Genomic DNA, 23,393 nt, shown 5'->3' on the forward strand with positions numbered 1-23,393 from the left:
TGTACAACAGCCACTTCTCCCACAAGCTCACTGCACTGAGAACTGCTACGCCAGGGAGTGAGCATGGCACACACCTCATCCAACCCTCCTGCTATGCTCCATCCACCAGAGTGGCCAACAACTGGCAAAATCAGTGCTTTGTCAAAGCTCAAAGCATAACTAGTGGATGGATCTAGCACCAACTCTTTCTTCAACAAATCCCCTTTACAAGAAAACAATGAACCTTGATCCTGAAACATAAACCTCTGTGGATCTGTGCAGCTCCATCTTCAAGACAGCTGCAGGCAAGAAAGCACGTCTAATTATTAGGATGCCTACTAATTACTGGAAAAGGTCCTGCATGCCAAAAGAAATGAAACCTGCAGGATACTCTGAAGGTGACCATACTTTCTACTTGACTCCTCAAACCTTTCTTGGAGAAAGATGACAGTCCATCTGGATAGGGGGCATACTGTGGCCTTCTACATTTTCCATATTGTCCTGGGTTCACCGTTTTTATCCTGCTTAACACAGTAAGCAATCGGGTACAGCCATCAAAGCACCAAAATGTTTTTTCCATCAACCAAACTGCAGAAGCCATACATCCTTCCTCTTGGAGCCTTGGAATAGGTTAATTCCCAGTCCCTATAAAGCAGGTGAAAGAAGATCAGCCAAAAGTTTTGTGGCCCTTTGTGTATGTGCACTGTAACACACAGGAAGGGCACAGCCTGTTGTACAGACTAACTGTACAGGTTGCAGGAATTAGAGATAATGCAGAGAGCACCATAAGTCATTGCTGCTTTAACACCAAAAACACAGTGCTTACCCTGGAAAGACAGGCTCTCAAGTGAATAACCATCTCAGGCTGAATAATTAATTCAGCAGAAGAAAGTAACTTAAGATTTTGTTTCAAGAGTCATAAAGGAAATACTCCCTGCCAGTCTGGCAGCTGCATAGAAACATTAGAGAACCTGAAAGGTCTAGGGCTGTTTCCTCCAGATATAATGAACATATCCAATTGAAGAGGTCTGGATCCCAAATCACAATTGCTTGTTACAAAGTGCTGGACATCTGTTGCCAAGCAATCTGTTAATTCTTCTGATTCTTCTTATGCAGAAACCCTCTCACCCTTTATAAAAGGAAAAATCTTTTTCTCATCTAGCAGTAGTTCATGTAATTATATCTGATTCAATAAAAATTGTCCAAACTGTAAGACTATCCCATAAATATGCAGAGTTTACTGTTTTGAAAAGATTAGCCCATCAACTCTGTGAACAGATACTGAGATATTACCAAGTTTTTACTGCTAAGCGTTCATTGCTTTTGTCCAGACAAGTTGAAATTTCAATTTGCAGAAACACAAAGTAGTGTTTTGGTTGTTTTTTTTTTTTCCCTTTCTTCTTTTTCAAACTGAATAGAGACCAGCATCTCATTTCTCCTCAGTTAAAAAAGAAACTGCTGGATGTAATCAGCGCATTTTCTCCGCAGATAAGAACGATAAGCACAGTCCATAACGCATTATGCCGTATTTCTGGTCTCACAGCAGCTTCAAGCCTCTACTTCCAAAAGGAGATGTTTCAAAGCAGACAGCGGTGAATGTAACTTGCCCTATGCAAATGCCTCCATCTCTGACAGAAAAGCAGTTCCCTCAGTGCCCAGCTTCTCCTTGTAGTGCAAATAAGGAGGAAAAGAGAGCAAAGACAGCACGCTTGATCCCCTCTCTGTTATTTCAGGAAGCCGTTTGGGCAAACAGCTGCTTCAAGCCCTGCATTTCAGAGCCCGGACTACCGCACCGCCAGAAAAGGGCTTCCTGTTAGCATGTGTTGCGTCCACGCACTCCTCAAAGCACCTCCTGCTGATCCTCATGACCATTCCTGGAATCTATTATTTGTGCAATCCAAAGCACAGCTCCAAGTGCATCTCCATTTGGAACAACACATGCCTAACAGTGTTACAAACCACTTCTGCACGCAGTAGTGGGGAATCCGCGCAGCTCCAAGGCGCTCTGTAAACAAGCAGACAGACCTGCTGCATACCAGACAGAAAAATTTAACAGCATTCTGGAAGTATGAATTTAAAATACATTCAGACATCTTAATTACAACTTAATTATGGCAAGCGTGACACTTTTTTTTTTTTTTACTTAAATGCTTAAGGTCACTTGCCCTATTTATTTAGCCTTAAAATGTCAGAACACAAGCACGAAAAATTATCACTAAGCACATAGATAAGCAAAGCAAATGGCTGCTTTTCTTCTCTTCACACAGTTTAATGCAAGTAACACCTGCAACTTCTTTCTTCTGTTTCTCCACACCTCACAGACAGCAGAGGGTGAACATGTTTAAAGCTAAGGGAAAAGTACTTCAATTATTGAACACACTGGCCAGAACAGCACTACATTTTACACTTCTGCCTGATCTGATCTCAACTCACACACTCAGGCTTATGGCTAAAACAGCAAGGCTGCAGAAACTGGATGAAACCTCTCTTCAGCTACTCACTTTATATTCTTGCTCTCATTTCTAGGCAAGCGGACTGCAAGAAACAAAATAAATCACAAAGCATCAACACAGATGGCAATTTGCTATCTGCCAGCCAACCTCACACCTGCAATTTCCATGACTCCTGCTGCAGCTGCGCTTTTTGTCTCCTCTCATCACAACGCAGACAAAAGCTGTAAAACATGCCGGTATTAAAGAACCAACCACCAGCTACTGCAATAACGTTCGTAGCAAATCAAGGTGCAAGCTGGCAGCTCTGCTACCACCACAACTGCATCTCTGTTTGCACCACAGCAAGAGGTCATCTTCAGGGAACTCCATCCAGGCCGTGTGCTGTGGCAGTGGCACGGTTATACTTAAATCTCAGTCCACCTGAGGGTGAGAAGAACAAACAGCATGCGATACTGACAGATTCTGAAGAGGACCTGACAGTTACTAATACCAACGTGAACCAAGAAGCTCTGTGCTGAACAGGGCATTATGAGCCTTGCAAGGACAACAGATCTCTTCACTGAGAATAAGTGTCACCAGCTCCCTGAACAACGTTACCTATTTCTGGCCACAGCATTTCATTTCAGGCCACGCATGGCTTGGCACAGCTCTTTACACAAGCACCTTGAAACCACAGGAGATGCTTATTCCTGCCCACTCTGGGATGCAAAAGGAGGATCCCACTACATCCATTTCTATAAAATTTATGCTAAATCCACAAATGATGGACATCACCAAACCCAATGTCTATATTTCCTTCAAGACTCAAGTCAAGGAAGACAATCCATGCAAAACTTATTGTGGGTGCCAGTCTGATTTAAAAAATTTATGTATGTTTTTGTACCAAAAAGTTACAGCCAGAGCTTTTTCCAGCCCATTTACAACTCCACAGGCCCTGCCCATTCCGAGACCTCTCCACGCCACAGGGCTACAGACACTGCTATGTCCAGCTTCAGCGCATTAAGCACTGACCTATCCTCTAAAGATAATCAGGTTAGATGATCTAATGGTCCTGCTGGCCCTTACAAAGAAAATGAACTATGAGTCACCTGGATACTTAAAACCCTCATACAGTTTCTCCCACCAGCCACTGAAAAACAAAACTCAGAGCCAAGTTTTACTTTGAAGTCGGCAGCGCAAGGCTGCAGCCATATGTATTTGAGACAGAAAAGGTGAAGCAGGTGACCAGGGAAGAGTGGTGAAGCTGCATTCGTTTTGCAGCTTCATTTGCAAAGCAGCAAAAAGGCAGAGATAATATATCCATCCAACCTAGAGATGCAGTTCCTCACATTGTTGAAGCAATTCTACACCTACTCTTCCTTCAGCGTAATTTGGTCTAAAAAAAGCCTTATAAGAATATTAAAATGGTTTACATCATAGCTTAAAATAGTGAAATGGCTTTGACAACTCACCCCATACAGCAAATTCCCTGTAGACCTTTTTAAGTACCTTAAAAAGGGTAGCTGTTCCAGCTACAGATTGAAATCTAAAAGAAGTTAACCAGAAAACAAAACAAAAGTTAAATTACTACAAGTGAAACATTCATTGCTGCGTGGAAAGGCCTTTGTCTAAATACACTGCATTTAAGAAATCTTAATATCACATAATTAAAACCTGAATTAACAGGGACACAGAAGTGGTACTTTAAAAACAAGGTTTTCAGGATTGTCCAGTTTGACATCTTCTTTAAATGGCAGAAACAAGTTTGTCTGCTTTAATCCCTCCTATATAACCACTGAGAAAGACCCGTATGCATTAGAAGAAGAGCACCTGGGGTTTTCAGAGATCAAGAAAGAAAGTAATAATACTGTAGCTCGGCCTAACCCCACTCAAACAATCAAGAATGCTGTTCATCACTGGTTCTTTTCTGGTTGCAAAACAAGGCTACTCTTCATGTTACCTGCTTATGACTCATCCAATTTAATGCAAGTATGCTGAAAATGCTGCAGGAAACATGTTGTACCACAGACAGAAACGAATAAGCATGGAAACCCGCAGAACTTGAAAACAAAAAACCGCAGGTAAGCCTCCTTCCAATAAAAACAAGCACTGCCCCCTGTAAAGCAGAACCAACTGAACCAGACAGGGAACTCTTGGCAGACCCACAGAACACTGGCAAAAAAACAGTTACTCAGGTCTCCCTACTAACAAGGAGAAAAAGAAAGAAATAGAAGAAACAAGTGGAAGCAAAAATGGATTTGATGACTCTGTGTGACTCCAAGATACTGAGAGCAGGCATCCACCTCTTTACTCTCAGTAGTGCTTAAGTAGATCTGGGCACACAGGTATCTGGAATCCTAAATAGCATTACTGAAGAAAATTTGGTGGCAGGAATTCCAGACCCAACATTTTTATTGTGGCCACTTTGCAGGAACTAAATGGCTTCACATGTTAGATGATCTCCAAAACAATAGAAGATGTGGAGGAAGACTTGGGGGCACTGGCAGATGAAAAATGGGACACGAATGGGCAATGTACATTCGCAGCCCAGAAGGCCAACTGTATCCTGTGCTGCATGAGAAGAGGGGTGGCCAGCAGGGACAAGGAGGTGATTGTCCCCCTCTACTCTGCCCTCATGAAGCCCCATCTGGAGAAACACATCCAGTCCTGGAGTCCAGCTCAGGAAAGAAGTGGAGCTCTTGGAACAGGTCCAGAGGAGATCACAAGGATGATCAGAGGGCTGGAGCACCTCTCCTGTGATGACAGGTTGAGGGAGCTGGGGACATTCAGTCTGGAGAAGAGAGGGCTTAGCAGAGACATTGCCGCAGCCTTTCAGTACTTAAAGGAGGTTAAAAGAAAGATGGATGGAAACTATTTACAAGTGCACCTAGTAATAGGACATGAGGATAGATTTAAACTAGACACTAGGAAGAAATTCTTTATCGTCAGGGTGGTGAGGCACTGCCTCTGGCTGCCCACAGAAGCTGTGGATGTCCCATCCCTGGAAGTGTTCGAGGCCAGGAATGATGGGGCCCTGGGCAGCCTGGTTTAGGGAGAGAGATTTCTGCCCATAGCAGGAATTAGACAGTCTTTATCTTAACCTTCCAACCCAAACCTTTTTACTATGCTTAAATAACTTGCACAAATTTCACAGCTATCAAAACCAGAAGAGATTCTGAGTGCTGCAGTCAGATCAACAGAAGAGATGGGCCCAGAAATGTCCAAGATCCAAGACTTGTGGTCAGACTGCCACTTCACACCTTCACCCCAGGGGATGGTGAAACATCTAAAATGCACAATTATTCTTGGAAGTCTTTATTTTATTCTCCCCTTTACTAGAAATCATTGCAATTATGTAAACTCATGCTATTGTGTGTTTAAAAAAAATATATAAAAGAAAAAAAGAAACCCAAGTTATACTTGGAAATTATAAAATCTGCACATTTCCTTACTGTTTGTTTGGAGCAAAATATGTCATTACAAGAAACCGTTACAGGAAGAGACTCATATTTGCCTTGCATCCATTGAACCTTTTCTCTTTGTAACTGTTGGAAGCAATGAATCAAAGGTAAATTGAACTGACTTGCCCCAGTTTGTTTCCATGCAACTTAAAGCTGCATCATTAATGTTTAATGTTCACTCCCATTGGTCATGAGAAGCTTTTTACATGCGGAATGCATTTTATCCAAGAGATTTTTTAAGGGAAAAGAGAAAAAGATAAAGAAGAAAGCTAATCATACCATCCTTCAGTTTCTGTGCAGACCTGGAGGGCACTAATTTTGAATCCACCTTCCTTTTTTGACAAAAAAATCACACTTACAAATAACTTAAAAACAAATTGGCAGTAATTTGAAATAGACAGCAGTCAAACATTAACTCAAAAATGAAGGTCCCTTTATCTATGATGTCCATGACCTCAAAGTCAAGATCCAGCGAAGTCAAAATGCTGGCAATTTTCTACTGATTATACAACATTCAAAATAGTGATTTACAGACAGGGAACTTTGGAAATGACTCTGGGTGGATATACTCCTGAACCACATTTTAACCTTCATTAACCAAAGGACAGGCTTCTTGCCACTCTAGTCCAGAAATTCCTTGGCAATACCCACGATGGGCAGATGAGTGATTGCCTGTATTTTGAAAGTATTAGCTTCCTAATCCTCATACAAAGCTCTAACAAGAAAGCTTTATTCCAGTTAATACATTTGTTTTAAAATATTCACATCTGAACTTCATGCTCACTTTTGCTCTTATCACCCTTCCAGCAGTATGTCAATGACTTTCCGCAGTGCTCATCTCTCTACTCAGATTAGAGGTTCAGCATCTCTAACCTTGCTGGGTAACACACATCAAGCTTTCTTTCCTATTCCTAATTCTAGAAGCCATATTAAATTGAAATTAAAATTAAATATATATATATATTGCAAAGAACTAGGTCTCTATAAACAGGCAACCACTTCAGAGAGAATGGTTAAAAGTCTTCTCAAAATGCAGCTCGAGAAACATGGAGTTTGTAACTCCCTGCTAAGGCCAACCTCCAGTTTACAATGAAAGATTAAAATCTGTTAGCCTAAATCAACTATCCACCCTGAATGTATACAGTGCGTTTGACACACGTGGACTGGAAAGGGCTTTGCATCTTGGTACATATTCAGTGACAGTGCTCATTGCCCTAGCAGCAAGCTGAATTTCAGCATAATGGCTCAAACATTTCCTTGACTATATTCATAGCTAAGGCTCCTGCCTTAGCTACAGAACAACTTGTGAACTCTTTACCTTTGAACCAACGTGACAAGCACTCACACTGAGCTGCTATTCAGCATGCAAGATAACCTAGATTTAAAATGAATACACATTCACAACAGCATCAAAGAAAATGTGCTCTACTGGACTCCAGTGATTTTGCAAGAAAATGAGCAAGCATTAAGAACATGGATAATCCATCACAATATGTTCTTTAGGTACTTAGTAAATCTACTTTGGCTTTAATTTATTTATAACAACTCAATGTTCCAGACTTGCATCACTACACTGTGCAAGTATAACACAATCTTATTCTAAGACTTCATTGCAGGACTCCGTTTTTAGTACCTGCTGGCAAGGGAAGGATTTTTTTTTTGTTAGTGGTGGTTTATTATTGTTGTTTTTAAACAACAGAAGTACAGTGCACCCCCAAACATCAAACAAGTAAGCAGTAGCTCTTGGGATGAACAAGTCAAGGCTCCCCTTCCGCTTGGCCACTCCAAACAAATGGCACTCCTCTCTCAACCAGGCGTGTGCATGCTTGCAGGTGCAGAAGACATACAGCTTCACCCTCTCCTTGTGAATACTTGGCTTTTTGGCAGAGTGGGATTCAAAGAGAAGAGGTAGAGGAGCTGATGCTCATGCACACCTTCTTTTCTGTTACAGACGTACAGACCTTTCAGTCATACACAGGGACATACTCACCCTTCAGACTATTTCATCAATGCTATAAACTCACTTGACAGCTCAAGTTGGTCTCAACACAATCCTGTTAGGAACTACTATGGAAAAAAGGAAAAATATTGCCACCTGGCTAGGTCCAATTTCCCAAAAGTTCCCTTGATAGAGATGGTATTCTTCTCCACCTCCATTACATCAAACAAGTTTTGCTTTATAGGTGGTGCTAAATGGAAGATCAAGTTTCGTTTTCATGCACCTGACCCGACTCTGCCTTTCTGGACTAGCTGCAAGCCATGCAAACCAGCCTTTACAAATTGCATGGCATACCAAAAGCCCTCAATCTACAAGCCACGCTTCAGTCCTCTCTATTCCCCTTTCCTTGCAAAACAAATACATTTATTAAGCTTGCCTGGGCCTAAGTGAGGGCAGAAGCTGGTTGTCCAGACGAAACTTCATTAACAATGCTATTTATCATGCTCAGCAGAACAGACACCAGCTCCGATTCAAAACAGACCAGCGGCCACTGCAATAGCTATTACTCTTGGGAGAAATCATACCCAACCCCTAGGCTTGTATTTCACTTTGAGGTGGGCTGAAGCAACGCCAGGAACACAGCACTCAGATCAGTGTGTTCTATGTCTTCACTCATCAGCTCTCCTTTGGGGGGGCGGGTAGAAAAACAAAGCAAACACCACACTTCCATCGAAAAATGCAAATTTTTGGACCTAATACTACATACTTCAGGGTGTACACACTACTACTGTAGCAATGGCAGCCACAACCTCTGCTTCCTTGTTTGTCATCAGTCAGATACTTGCACAGGATTGCATCAAACTGTGACATACACTCAAATACAGCTACGGAGCGAAGTCTCAGCCAGCTCCTCGATATTAGTTACTATAGTAACCCATCCCTTGGCACAAGCACTCACAGCAGGAAATCATGCAGATTTCAATTTTACATAGTAATAAATGCTGCAGAGAGGAGAATTTCACAACAATTGTAGGGGTTGGTTGTACAAAGCCAGACCTATTCTGCCCCATGACTCCACCATGCCGCAGCCCAACGTGCTCTCCTCCCCTCCCACACACACCATTGCCACTGCTGTTAGTTTTGAAGTGGTTTCCACCAAGCCTGTGTTGGGATGGCTGCTGCAAAGGTTGCAGCATTTTTCAGCTTCATCAAGTCAGAAAACACTCATTTCTACGTGCAAGAAACCCTGTTAAAAACAATAAAAACATAAACTGTAAAGCAGACCATTTAAGCATATACAAATGTATGTTTACACACAAAGTCCAGGCATTTCATAGGAAACACTTTCAGGTCACAACCCAAAGATCCACTGGAAATAGCCCATCTTACTCTCTTTCTCCACCCTGAATGGAGGGAAGGTCACATTAATTTGTAGGAAAAAAAACACTGTCAAAAGCACAAAGACCACAGGAGGGCTCTGAGACCTGAACTGAAACAGCATGGTAATTATTTTAACTTTTCAGAAGTAGTTGTACAGGTTGGACTTCATCAAGTGTGCGAGTAGAAGAGGAAGACATGGAACAATGCACTTCTTGTCCCAGGCAGATGCTAATTTTCTCATGAAATTCAAGAACAAGTGGGACTCTTCTGCATCTTTCTAAATCAGCACATAAGGCTAAACTGTGCAAGTTTTGCTTCCTCAGCCAGGGAAGAGAATATCAGGCAACTGCTTCACCAAATAAAACTAACACACAGGAGGAGAGAAGGGTGAACAGCTTGCAGAGCAACAGGGGCAAACACTTGTGCTGGCAACACCTGACAAGTCATCAAGTAAACAGAAGGACAAGAAAACGAAGCTGGTCTATTTTTAAACAAGACCTCATTATTACCATGAACATGCAATGCTTCCCTGGAAGCAGCAGGTATGCAAATATGAGATGAATCATATCACCAAGTCGATCACCTGGCAGTAGAAATGCTAGTATGCATGGTCACACACAACAGACACGCACAACCTGCTGTCCTGACACTTCTGAAAGTGTGTGGAAGAGCATCCTTCTGGGAGACAGACTGTATAATGGAGAACAAAAAAATCTGTTAGACAATGCAAATACCACTGGTGCTTTTGTTAAAAATGTGATAGAGCTCCATTGTTCTGAACACTCTGCTCAACATCAGTCTGCTAGAGCTTGCAACTTCAGTTTTTCTGCATTAACTCTTTTGTCATTGAAAACTATTTCTGTCCAAGGGTAGGAATAGACTTAGAGAGTTGGAGAAGACATCCCGAGTCAAAGCATGCATTTCTACATTACAACCTGCACACAAATTGCCTTGTAGATATAAAGAAATGCTTTAAGAGGTTAAGGGACATGCAGACCAGCATGCAGTGAAGTTGAGGAAGCATGCCTGAATTCTGGTCAGGTCAACACTTGCTTCTCCACAGGTATGATGAACTTGCACGAAGCCAGCTAACAGCATCAACCTGATCTTTCAGCAGCGCATCCTCTCTTCTTGGAAGCTGCCTCCAAGTTGACTGACAAGAGGAAAACTGCATTTCAAGTCATCTGTAAGGCACAAGGATGAGGCAGCAGAGGCAAACACACAGCAGCTGCTCTGCTGCCTCCACTGTATCTTATGGGCAGGGTCCATACGACAAAAAGCACTGCCCCACTTTACAGGAACTCTAGCTTAGTCTGAACTGATCTTTAATTCTCTTACCACAACACACACTGCCTCTCTTCCTGTCTTATGGCAGATAAACATAAATAAGATATTAAATAAAATGTAATGAAAATTTATCTCCATCAGTTGCTATCCAACCGGTGACAGATTAAAAAAAGAAAAGCTGCAACAACTCTCTTGTTGTGGTTACTACAAAACTGTTGCTATGTGCCAACTAGCAATTTATCACATCAAAAGCTGACTGAGTTTGCCTGAAAGAAGATCTCCCACCACAGGAACATGTGCTACACTGGGAGAAATAACTGCCAACCCAAACGTCAGCCTTCATTTTCAAATCCACGTCCCATTATCAAATGGATGTTTTTGTATCCTTGCCTCTCACACACTATCAGAAAGAATGTCCTTCAGATAATTTATTAGTGATCTATCCTCACTGTTGTCCAGACTGGATGTTTAAGATATTGAAAGCTCACTTCTAATTACTGACAAATCTCCTTGGAATTACAAGGCCCATATTTAGTTACTAAAGTGTAGGAGCTCTACATGAAGATATTATGTCGTCACAGAATAAGAGACAGCTCTTGGAAATAACAATCCATTCATCCATCACAAGTCTGCAGAAAAACAGGACCTGATTTTCTCTCATACAGACAGTAATACAGTCATTTAAGAAAGAGGAGAGGGAGAACTACAGCTGGCATTGAGTATCTGGTAAATTAACTCTGCACTTTCCCTCCTGCCCCCACACTCTCAAAGATTTCTCACTCAAACGACAGCAAGTAGATTTACATTCAGTAGGAGAGAGGGGTGGGAAAAAGGCCAGCCATTCCTAACTTGATACAGCTGCCCTCTCCTTGGATGAAATATTAAAGAAGCTTACTTGTACTTCTTTCCCCTCAATCTTTTGTTTTTCTCCTTCACAGAGGTTATACCATTGCTTTCAAATGTGTCTGCTGTCAGCATCCACAATTACCTGGTAGCTTTATCACTTTCCTAACAACATTTTACATTCTTAGCAAAGCACTTTCAACTCAAACAATATTACGTTGTATGACAAATAAAAACTCTGCTTATACACTGCACTGTGCACAGCACCAGTGGGTAGTATAGAAGTTACAGCACTTATTTCCATTTATCATCCTGGAAATTTCCTCTCAGGAATGAGCATCACAGAAACACAAATGTTGCCATCAATACTGAGCTCGATTTTGTCTTGCTTCTAACAACAGAGAGCAAAAAAAAAGTCAAAAAGATGAATAAAAATCTTCCACGCGTCCTCCCAAAGCAAAGGCAATGGGAATGTTTTACTTCCACAGCAGCCCTCTAAATCCTCTAAATAAAAAAAGAAATTCATTAATAAGCAAAGCACTCCAACCAGTGTTATTGTTTTCATCCCATTTTGACTGCAGTGTTACATATATGTATGTCTTGTAGCTTTTGCACTCAAAAATAAAAGCACTTTCAAGTCTCATTTCTCAAAATGTAACCGATGTGTAAACAAGCATCCAGTTACAAAATCATCTACCGAAGATTTTTAATTGATCCCATGTTCTGCATCATCTTCTTGAAAGCACAACAGAAGATTGTATGGTTCATTTCAATGATTTTCTTCCTGATCTTTTTATATTTGAAAATCTGCAAGAAAAAGCCTAGACTGTATTATTTTGCTTCAAAGATTCCATGGGAGGAATAAGTGCTTATTAACAAGTCCTATCTTAAGTGACAGGAAGCCCAAACAAAGGTTTCGTTATTTGGATATGAGCGTCTGAAGTTAAAGAGGAGTCAAGAAAAACAAAACAATTGATCAGTGAGAATCCTTTGCCTCATGCCCAGCTTTCTTTTTACTCTCATTTATGCAGAGAACACCCTCACAGCTCCCCAGTATGCCAAGGGCATACAAAGACATTTGCAAAACGCTGTAGGCACTTTAGGTCCACTGCTGTAGACAATGGTAAGTGCTTTCTACCCCTGTGCCCAGGCTCCATTTATTAATTTTAAAGAAAATAAAGAACTAAGCAAGCCACCTTTCCATAGGGTGCCTATCCGTACGTGACACTAAGCATACATAAGTGATCCCTGGGGTCACAGCGTGCCTTGTTTGCAGCGAGTGAGCTGTCATTTCAGAAAGCCTAAGAACATCTATTTGGAAGATACGGATGCTAATTCCAGCACTGCAACAGCTTATGCAGCCTGTCACCATGGAAAAACACTTCAATACATAGTTATCCTGGCCAAGATGACAATGAAACATCCAGAATAAGGACTACCTAAAGGTGTGTTCACACGATTCTTGAAGCAACACGTGTAGAATGAATACAAATCCGCACCAAAGGTACCATTTTAAGCAGCTTTATTAAAGATGAAAGGCAGTCACTGCTCACTGCAGTACAAGAGTTACCTGCTCACTGCATAACAAGTTACCTGAGGCAGACGTTTACAGATATTAATCATATTTAATTTTATGAGTAAAAGCATGAAAGCATATTTACATTTCTGAGCACTGATAAAGTTTAATGGGGCCTGAAAAAAGCAAGGCAGACTAATGCAGAACTTCGTCTAGGCCAAAATATCCTTTTCCTCAAAAAAAGAAACACTAAAAGGACTCTGATGTTTTTGTTACCCTGTCATTGCCATGCACCATGAAGGCTCCAGCCCACTTCCACTTCCAGCTTTGCTCAACCTACAACTGGTTGGCCATCCACAGCTCTTCCCTCCTCAACCTCAAATACACCCTACCCACCATGTACCCTCAATCAGAATTTCTTACCCCTGGTTCCAGTAGCTCTGTATAATATTAAAGTCCTCTCGGCCAATGGTAAAGTGAAAGAGATGGAAAATATAAATAGTACCTACCTACTTGTAGGTACTATTGTCAACGTTACCAAAGGCAAGGAAAGTAGCACTTGCAAAGTTGAAATGAGGCAATTTCAAATAACATTGCAATTCATAGAATCCAATTGGCCACACAAAGCCATGTGATACACTGAAATGTATCTTAAAATGCTTTAACTAATCTGCTTACATCAAACACACCTATGTATATGTAAAGCCCTTTATAATCAATGAAAAACAACAATCCCACATGAGTGGGTATCAGCTGCCTCATTAACAATCTCCCTTTGAAGATCAATTTTAAGCTTCCGGGTAAATCAAAGCTTTTAGATCATCTTTCCATAAATTTTAATTTACACCTGTGAAGATGCAGATAGGCAAGATTGTTTATTTCCATGGAAGCCGCTGACAGTGTATTAAGTAGATACAGAAGAAGTGTGTGTGTCTTCACACAACTTCTGTCATAACAAGGAGGACAGTTATTCTTACCTACTTCAAGTTCCTGAATGCTAGTACTTGTCTACAAAGAACATTCAAATGCAGCAGAAGCAGAAAAATACTAGTATACATAAAGCAAAGCAATTTACACACCTCCTTTTAAATACTGTTCAAAACCAAGTTACAATTTCTTAATATGTGGGATATTGGGGACGCGCAGTTCTTGCTTCACAAAACAATTTTTAATATGCAAAGTATCAGGTAAACAGCTCTTAAATGAAATCAGATTTAAATCTTTCATGCTTTGGTGAGAACTGATGCACATAGAACACTCAATTTTGGATACTGAAAGACTTACGCCACGTGACAAAAAAAAATCAAAACAAAGTTTAGATCATTACAAGAACTGAAAACAACACTGAAAGCAAACTTGACTGATGTTCAAAGTTCAAAGAAGACCAAAGCATTTATTTAACTTCCGAGAGTTTCAAAGTCTGGGATTTAAAACTATTTCCAATTTTCATGGACTACTAACAAAGTTCAGTTTTCTTTCTTAACAGTATTGTCTCTAGTAATTACAGAGAGAAGTAATATCAGATCCCACTGCACACTAACAAGCTCTGCCTGGCTTTATGTCAGACACAACCTGAACTGCAAGATAAATATCTAGATCTTACAAAAACTCAAGACTGAAACGCATGTAAAGTAATTTCACTTCCCTACCTCAAAAGCTACAATGTGAGGAAAATACAGAAAGTAGAGCTGGCTCATCCAACTATTGGTTTTACCATGGGCAGAGCTCCAGTCATGTCCTCTGTCTGAGTTCCAAACTGGAATGTAAAGCTGAGGTCTCATTATTATCATCAGAGAATCAGAAGGAAGTAAGCTACGCAGAAATCACAGAATCATACAATCATAGAATGGCCTGGGTTGAAAAGGACCATAAAGGCCATCTAGTTTCAACCCTCCTGCTATGTGCAGGGTCACCAACCACCAGACCAGGCTGCCCAGAGCCACATCCAGCCTGGCCTTGAATGCCTCCAGGGATGGGGCATCCACAACCTCCTTGGGCAACCTGTTCCAGATAACCTGTTCCATCACCACCCCCTTTATGAAAAATTTCCTCCTAGTATCTAACCTAAACCTCCCCTGTCTCAGTTTAAAAGCATTCCCCCTTGTCCTATCACTATCCACCCTCATAAACAGCCATTCTCCCTTCTGTTTATACACTCCTTTCAAGCACTGGAAGGCCACAATGAGGTCTCCCCTGAGCCTTCTCTTCTCCAAGCTAAAGGTGCACTAAAAATGGAAAAGCCAGCATTTGGGAAAAGTAATTATGCTACATGGGGTAGACAAAGGTATCAGCTGGAACAAGGACTGGAGTTGGTGGAAACAAGCTCTTTCACTTGAACTTTCTGTAAAACTATAGGCAAATGCAAGCAAAATGCAGGACCTAGCTTTACAACACTTTGGTCACTCAACAAAGCACTAACACCACCCGTCCCTCAGAACAGGCATCTTTTTCACAAGTTTGTACAAAGTTCTCCACAGAAGCATCAGTCCATACTTTGACAAGCTGTTCTGAGGATTCAAAATGCACCAACCCTCAGCACCCCTGTCATGGGCTGTGCCACACATCTCACCTCTCCCCTGCCCTTGTGGTTTATCTTTAACATCTGTGCCTGGATTTAAGAAGAGGATGCACCTATGCACAGGAACAGAAAAGTTGAATATTAACACTGCTTACATTGGGTAACCTGTTAACTGAGGACTCTCCAAATGGCTTCATGCATAGCCATGCATTCAATCAGAAAACAAAATGTAACATTTTACAAACTTGAGAGGCAACAGGCAAAACTTAATAAAGAACTGTTCCAAGATAGAAAACTCATCAAAGGGAACTGGGAGCATCAGAGAAGAAAAACACTAAGTTTGTTTGCTTTTGCTTTCTGAGGGTGCTTGTATACTAACTGCAACATACATGTTTCAATGACAGTTTGCCCTAGTAAGCCATAGAGAGTTTTATCATCATGTCCAATGCAAGATATTTTCCCTGCCCCAGGAAGGTGGGGAGAGTGGGGGGTGCCGGGAAGGAGGAGGTCTATTTTCTATAGGACCAGCATGAAATTTCAGAGATGCTCCAAGGCAATAGACTAGTTATGTGTATATGCTCAAATAGGCGTGAGTGAAAGTTGAGTTGGGAGACAAATCAGAACCAACTCTAGCTTGGAATTTTGATTCTTTGCCCAGAACATCACTTTCCAAAAATAAAAACAAAATTCCCTTCTATCCTTTCAGTCAGGAGAGGAGAAAGACAGAACAGAGGAACTATACAAAGTTGGCAGGCCTGGAATCACAGAGCTCCTTTTGTGAAGGATGTGTTCTAAGAGATAAGAGACAAGACACGATGCTTGCTGGACACAGTCCAAGTAACATAGCAGAAAGTGCAAAATACCCTTCAATACCCACACAAGCCATTTTTGTCAGAGAATAGGAGAGTTTCATTCGTTCTGTATCTGAATGAGGTTCTGTAAGTCTGCCAGCACAGCCAGAAGACAACACAAGTCTCAAGGATTTTGGTAGGGCTAACTTTGTTTTCCTTTTGGGAGACAGAGGGAAAAGAAATAGAAAAGAGCAAGTTCAAAGGGAAGACATTTTAGAAATCCAGCTTAAGGGTTACCCTAGGTTCCATCCTTAGTTTACTTCGCTTTCTGAAAAGTTGATTATTTTACTTGAGTAATGATGCATAATTTATAGAAAGCATGCACACAGTGAAGGAACTGCAAATCAGAATGTAAATATTAGCTTTACAAAGGAAAAATCATTGTTCCCTGTTGTCATTCTAAGGCTTGATATGTGCTCCAGCAGCTGCTGCTGCTCCTCTTAGCCAGAAATGGCAGGGGGGAAATGCAAGTCTGGCTGAGCTTGCACACTGCTGACAAAAATGCAGACTCCTCACATTAGCAATATTGCTTTATTTCTATCTAAGTCAAACGCCAAGGACATAGTAGGACTTCCAAAAAAACCAACCAACCAACCAACTAACCAAACACATTACCAAGCCTTTACGGTTACAGGGGACCAAAAGCCACTCACTTGGCAGCAATAATACAATTCAGAACTGCTCTTCAGTGACAGAGCTCAGGGACACAGTGACCATGGGGACTGCCCTGCCCCTGCATGGACATCTGCACATGCTGCCTTGGTCACTGGGCATCCAACATCACAGAGAAGCAGCCTTTTGTTTTCTTCCAACTCAGCAGCCTGGAAAGATTGCCAGCTGTACTGTTTTGGCCTGCCTTGTAACCAACAAGCTTACACTGTCACCAGAGAAGCCCACAGTGAAGGAGAATTGCTTTTGGTCAGTAATGTCAGATGTCTAGAAGGACAAGGGAAGAGTTGCCTTAAAAATACACGTACAAGCTACCATCATTGTTATACACAGGACAGAACGGCCACAGCATCAGCTGTTATCAGCTCTATCATCAACAACCCTACATTCAGCTATAGCAGATGAATACCAAGGCTTACAGCTTTTATTTTTACTTAAGGTACAGAAGCATCAGTGAATACAGATTTCAGTAAATCTTGCTTTCTAAAATATTATTCATCAACATATAATTCAAATGGTAATTAGTAGCGTTCACATGATTGATGACACATTTAAATTACAGGTTTCCAGCTTTTTTTTTTGGTAAAGAAATGGCAACTTCCTTTTTCACATGTCGCGTTTTCAAAGTGCAAGTCCGTACAACAGATGTCTCACAGATCTGCTTGTCCATGTAATAAGTTAGACTCTTCTATTACAACAAATGGTATAAAGCACGCAGCATTCTGTTAAACTCAATATTGACACATCTGCTTACCACGTGTATTAGTAGCCATGTCAGCCACTTTCTGAAAGGCGTCCAAAAAGGCAGCAGCTGCTACTACTGTAGTCCTGAAATGCATACAGATAACAAAACATTAGCACTGTCTCATTGCTGCCTATTTAATTATTGCCAAAAACATTTAGGCCTATAAAGAATGCCACTGAGAACTTGCAGAGGCCACAAAAATATTCTCTTTTATATGTGATTTTAGCCTTTTCCCTTGCTCCTTTCTTAATCTCTTCCTTGCTTTGTGTCAGCACTATGGACTTGGAGGCAGCCAGGCTAATTCTGTGCTGTGAATTGTGCAGGACAGGTGCTGTTTCAAAAGAGCACAGCCATCCCCCTTCAAGCTGATTTCCTCTGATGAACTAATATTAAGCAGTCAAACATGAAAAACAAATCTAACATGCATTATAATGAACCCATTAGTGTACAAATTACAGCCACTGCTATTTCCAGGGCACATGTGTATTTTGAGAATAAGTATTCAGGACCTTGTTTTTATCCAGGATCCTGGCCAAACACTCTCCTGAATTTTTCATTTGAGTATGAGCATTTCTTGAAACAGAAAATAACAACCGCCTAGAAACCATGCAGGCTTGGATTTCTTGGGTAACAGGGAAAGCAGTGGTGGGAGGGGAAGGAATTCTCCCCTCTGAAAAGGAAGATCTTCTGATGCAGTGCTCCAGGAAGAGTGAGCAGGGGGCAGGCAGGTCCCTTTTCTGAGAGGGATGGGACCTCCCAGCTCACCCCAGCTCCCACTCAGTTTGAAAAGCACACACATACCAACACCTGTTCCAGTGGATGGCAACAGCAAATGCCAGTTACAGATTTCCAGGAGATTTTGCTCTGCCTTAGATTGCTGTCAGATTTGTGATCGTTTATGTTATGGTTGATCCAATTTAAACACAACTGTTCTGTACCTTCAAATAATAAATAAAAAAATAAAAAAATAAAAGAACCCACCCCCAAAAAACAAAAACAAACAAATAAAAACCCCACAGGAGAACAGCAGGAAAGCTGATCCTCAGCCAAAAAGACCAGAAAACTCTGTAATTAGGGCAGATTTTATGCAGGCCTCACTCCAAATATGCTCAAAATACAGAGGACATAACTGGCAGCATAGCGAATGGCCGACTGAGAGCACAAAAGATCTGATCTCAAATAACAGGCTTGAGAGGTCCAACCACATGCATAAGGACTCTTCATGTCCCCGACAGATAAAAGGGAACACAAAAAAAAACCCAACCTGACAGCACTCCACTTAGCTAGTAATATTTAGCCCTGGAAAAAGATAACCTTTCCTGGGATCTTTCTCAGCAGTGTTTGTGATCTTAGTCCTCCAAAGTCACAGATAATGTTGTTACCCATGTACCATCTTGTTAATTATTAATTAAATTGCTAATAACAAAGTTCCATTTCTTCGCCAACAAGATCCAGGCAGAGCTGGCTGCAGCTCAGGTGACATCTGCTCTCCCCTATGAGAGCACAGAGAAATGAACCAAAGGCTCACATTTGCTGGAAACGAACAGCAAATCCTCAAACACAGGTTTTCAAGCTGCCTGCTTGTGTGCTCCTCGGCTAGAGAACTACTACACTGAATGCACCACTATGGGACTGGGAGATACAACTACTACTCATGCCTTCCAGAAGGTTTGTGTTCGAAGAGTATAAAGAGAGAAAAAAGTTCTCCATTCCTCTTTTACTACTTCCAACCCCTGCGATTCTATGATTCTGTGATTCCCCTACTTCTTTCACAGTCCTTTAATGTGATGCAATTGCTGGAAAAGGAAAAACCACACACAAGTGTGATGTTTTAGGTACAGCAAGAGAGAACAGCAAATTCCACTCGTTTAGGGCAAATGGGTCTAAACAACACCTTCTTGAGGAATGGTTCACAATGCAGAACCACAAAATATACTGCCAGTAACCAAAACTCTGCTGGTGCTGTGAAAACGCACTGATGCTGTGGGGAGCATAGAAGAAATTGTGGCTTAAGAAGAAACTGAGTTTGAATTTGTATTAGCAGAAGCACACTTTACAAGAGAATGAATTCTAGAGATAACAGGATTGGTCTGAGTGTGATACATATGGCACTTATTAACACAAATTTGCAGAAAGTAATCTTGAATGCTACTTGCAAAGTATATGCCAATAAAGTAAGTTTGAATAACCACTGCAGAAAGGTCCAGCACAGGAATTCCCTTGGCTTTTAAAGCAGAAGAAAGTGTTGTTAAGACTCTTCAACAACTTTTAGAGATTTCTTCTGATATAAACCTTCCATATTCTACAGACATAAAAATAACAAGATATGTCTAATTTCTGTCAGCCCATTCACTGAACAATACATTATCAAATTTTCCATCAGAAGCCATGAAATTTATCTTTACATTTGTTATGGACTGCTGGTGATAGGTATGTATTTGCTACAACAACAGCAGCAGTGTGAGGCAATTATAAACATGGATGTTGACTATGAAATATGTACGATTTTACTGCGACTTGCTTAGAAAATTACCCTGGCAGAAGCTATATTTAATCTTTACATTCACACACACAAGTAATTGTAGGAGATCTTGACTTACCGAAGCTGAGACTGCAATTTCCCAGCTTTATTTATAAAATCTTCCCACACTGGGTAACTTCCCTGCAAGAGGAGAAAAGAAAATACAATAATGAATACTTAGTTTGAACATAATGTTTTCGATACTGCGGATTTCAAGTTCAACTGAAACTAGAAGCTGCAATGATGACTTTATTGAATCTTTATTCTCAAACACCAAAATATATTTTCCCAGTAAGTGGTCTGTCACATTCTTTAACACTGGTAAACAGATAGCATGTAGCTACATGCCAAGGGGAAATGGTTTTAAACTGGAGGAGGGTAGATGTAGATATCAGAAACAAATTCTTTACTGTGAAGGTAGTGAGACACTGGAAAGGTTGCCCAGTGAGGCTGTGGATGCCCCCTCCCTGGAAGCATTCAAGGCCAGGCTGGATGGGTTTAGAGGGAGGTGTCCCTGTCTACAGGAGAGGGTTGGAGTTAGATGATCTTAAAGGTTCCTTCCAACCCAAACCATTCTATGATTCTATGACACTCCATCTGGTTCTGAATTCAGATGAAACACCAGGTCCTGGGAGGAGGCTTGATAGACATGCCAAGCAAAAACACTGGGGAGGAAATGGGATTTCAACTGAAGAAACTCTTCACTTTGTATGAAAACAGTGAAGACAAACCTAGGAGAAGTGGGGTGCTGGGATACTGCAGTAACATGTACAGCGAATCTCCCAAAACTAATAACAGAATTCCAGTTGCATTTTTCTGTGTATGGACTCCCTGCACAATTCCCAGTTTCCCATTCTCTTCTTGCAAAGTATTTTATTTTTTAATTAAGGTCTAAGTTGCCCAAGAGACCACCTTAAACTGTCTCAAAGTAACACAAAACGTAGAGTAGCCCAAAGGCAATCATTCTCAACAGCTGCAGGATTTCTTATGAACAGCCCCACTGACCTTGGAGCTGCCTTCTCAACTGATGCTGGTAAAGCAGTACACCACTGAGCAACCATATGCAAAGTTTTTAAGGTTTAATTCCTCTTGGAGTTTCCTGTGAACTTCTCCCTATTTTTTTTAAAGTATGGTAGGAGTCCACATTAAGAGCTGCAAATCCAAGTGTTCTTACAAGTTAAAAATCAGCAATTTTTTTTTTTTTTTTTTATGGAAAACTACCATCCTTTTTAGACCAAACTAATGTTAACTTGCTCCCTGCAGAACAAGTGCAAATTTTCTGTTAACAGCAAAATCAGTGGCAGAAAGAAACCTCAAAACATCCCCTAGATTGGTGTCTAGTGAGGAAAAAAAAAAAAAAAAATTTCATGCTTCCTTTACTAAAGATGTAAGCAGAGCACCAATGCAATAAAGCCCAGATCCAAACCTTTTCTTGCTCTACCACAAGAGGCCACAACATCTCATCTTCTTTGGGGCAGAGACAATTCCTTCCCCAAAAGCAGCCAACCCAATTCAAGCTCCTTGGTGCACCCTGGTGAGACAGCTCCCAGACATTCACATACCATGGCCAAAACGACTAAAATTAAACCAAGGGTTAAAACCAAAGTCTTCCCTTGGACAATGGCCTTGGTTCATCAGTCACAATTTAACATTCTCTACTAATCATATTTTGAAAAATGAGATGTCTTTGCATAGACGTGGTGCATGCATCTACCATACAGACACTGCACAGCGAAGCTCAGTCAGCAGAGGGGCTTGGCAGCACCCTACCATAGTGGTACCAAGACAGACCCTACCATAAGTGTCTCAGGTACTAAGCAGCTATTCTCAGTATTCTTCACTAAGTATTGTGTTTGCTTTTTTAGTGTTTTTTTGTGTGTGTGCGTGCATTTTTTTCCTGTGAGCAATGTACACCAGGCGGTCATAAAACCTCATTATATCTACGCACAACGGAGCAAGTGGGAAAGGGAGAAAGCAAGAAAGACGACATCCATTATCAGGGTGGCAAAACCTAGAATAAAAGAGCTTTGTGCTGTGCAAAAATTGCCAGGCATTTAAAAATGAAACCCACTTATTTGAGGGGGGGGGGAAAAATCCATTTCCTTAAACCTATTAGTTTTGCTAAAATCCTCTGCACTGAACGCCATCTCTCTCTGCAGTAGCTGCATTTCGGAGGTTGCCCGCATGCCATATATGCATTATGCATGGCTACGCCAGGAGCCTTGAAAGCCCTGACAATTAGCAGCAGGGCCCAGGGCTTTACTGGATTCTTGAGCAAAACGCAAGCTGACAAACAGAGGATACCAAAGCAGCCTGATTATGTTTCCATCTCGGTGATGTATTATCCTGCTAACTGTGCCTAATGGCAGGCAGGAGATTGACACCAACCTGACGCTGTGGGGAAGCTTAAGACAGTCCTATCAAAACATAGCTCAGGAAGAAAACACCTTTATTTCTTCTTTTTTTTTTTTTTTTTTTTGCATGCTGGCCACAAAGAAAGCAAAGTCAGAACATTCACTGAGCATTTCCATAGCTATTTATTCTTTGTCTTTAAAAGTGATTTTCTCTAAATCACAACTACTTAATTAACTTTAACAACCCACTTACATCAGTTGCTAAATTGGTTTGGTTAAAAATATACATTATGTATGTTATTGCAATGTAATCTCTTCACCTAGGCACTTCTACACTGGTGTAAGAGCACCTTACCTCTTTTTAGGCAGAAGAAAACAGCAGTGTATTTTGTTTGTGCTCCAATAGAATTTGTTATTTGCCTTTCCCTTCTGCAGCTGAATCAGCACATTCATCTCTCAGTAAAGTGTAACTCAAACATTGCACACAAATCCTATTGTCCTGCCCAGAAAGCACCTCCACCACCATACCCGTGCTGAACCCAAACCCTTCTGATCCCAGCTAAGGCCGAAGTGCATGACACCTGCCACTTTGCCAGTCCTAATATGAGGGGTTTTACCCCACCTCCAGCGCCTGGGGAACAATGCTTGCTGGGACAAACCATGAGAACACAGTAGTTCAGTAATTTTTTGAAGAACAGGCAGGTCTCCGGTACCCTAAGAGCAGCTCCTTCTCCATAATCTCTCCACGTGCCTCCTCCGTTCCATCCTCGTTTGGAATTACAGCTCTTGCTTTCATCGAAGTGCCCATCAGGAGAAATACAGTAGTGGCAGAAACCACATACCGAATAGCCATGAAACTTAATCCTCAATTCAACACGCATTACTTTCTTAATTTAAA

General features: G+C 41.2%; 1 protein-coding gene across 12 annotated transcripts in view; it reads right to left on the reverse strand.

Annotated features, from left to right (window-relative positions):
* The window catches only part of MTSS1 (MTSS I-BAR domain containing 1), a 116,814-nt gene that overhangs the window by 81,309 nt on the left and 12,112 nt on the right, over positions 1–23,393 (reverse strand). For all 12 annotated transcript variants that reach the window (XM_031591203.2, XM_031591202.2, XM_031591200.2 and 9 more), the window contains exons 2-3: positions 20,221–20,282; positions 17,630–17,703 (exon numbers count right to left, since the gene is read on the reverse strand). In XM_031591203.2, coding sequence (XP_031447063.2) covers positions 17,630–17,703; positions 20,221–20,282 — 136 coding nt within the window. The remainder of the gene's footprint in view (positions 1–17,629; positions 17,704–20,220; positions 20,283–23,393) is intronic.

This window comes from Phasianus colchicus, chromosome 3, assembly GCF_987193195.1.
Source record: "Phasianus colchicus chromosome 3, bPhaCol1.hap1.1, whole genome shotgun sequence".
NCBI classification, from domain to species: Eukaryota; Metazoa; Chordata; class Aves; order Galliformes; family Phasianidae; genus Phasianus; species Phasianus colchicus.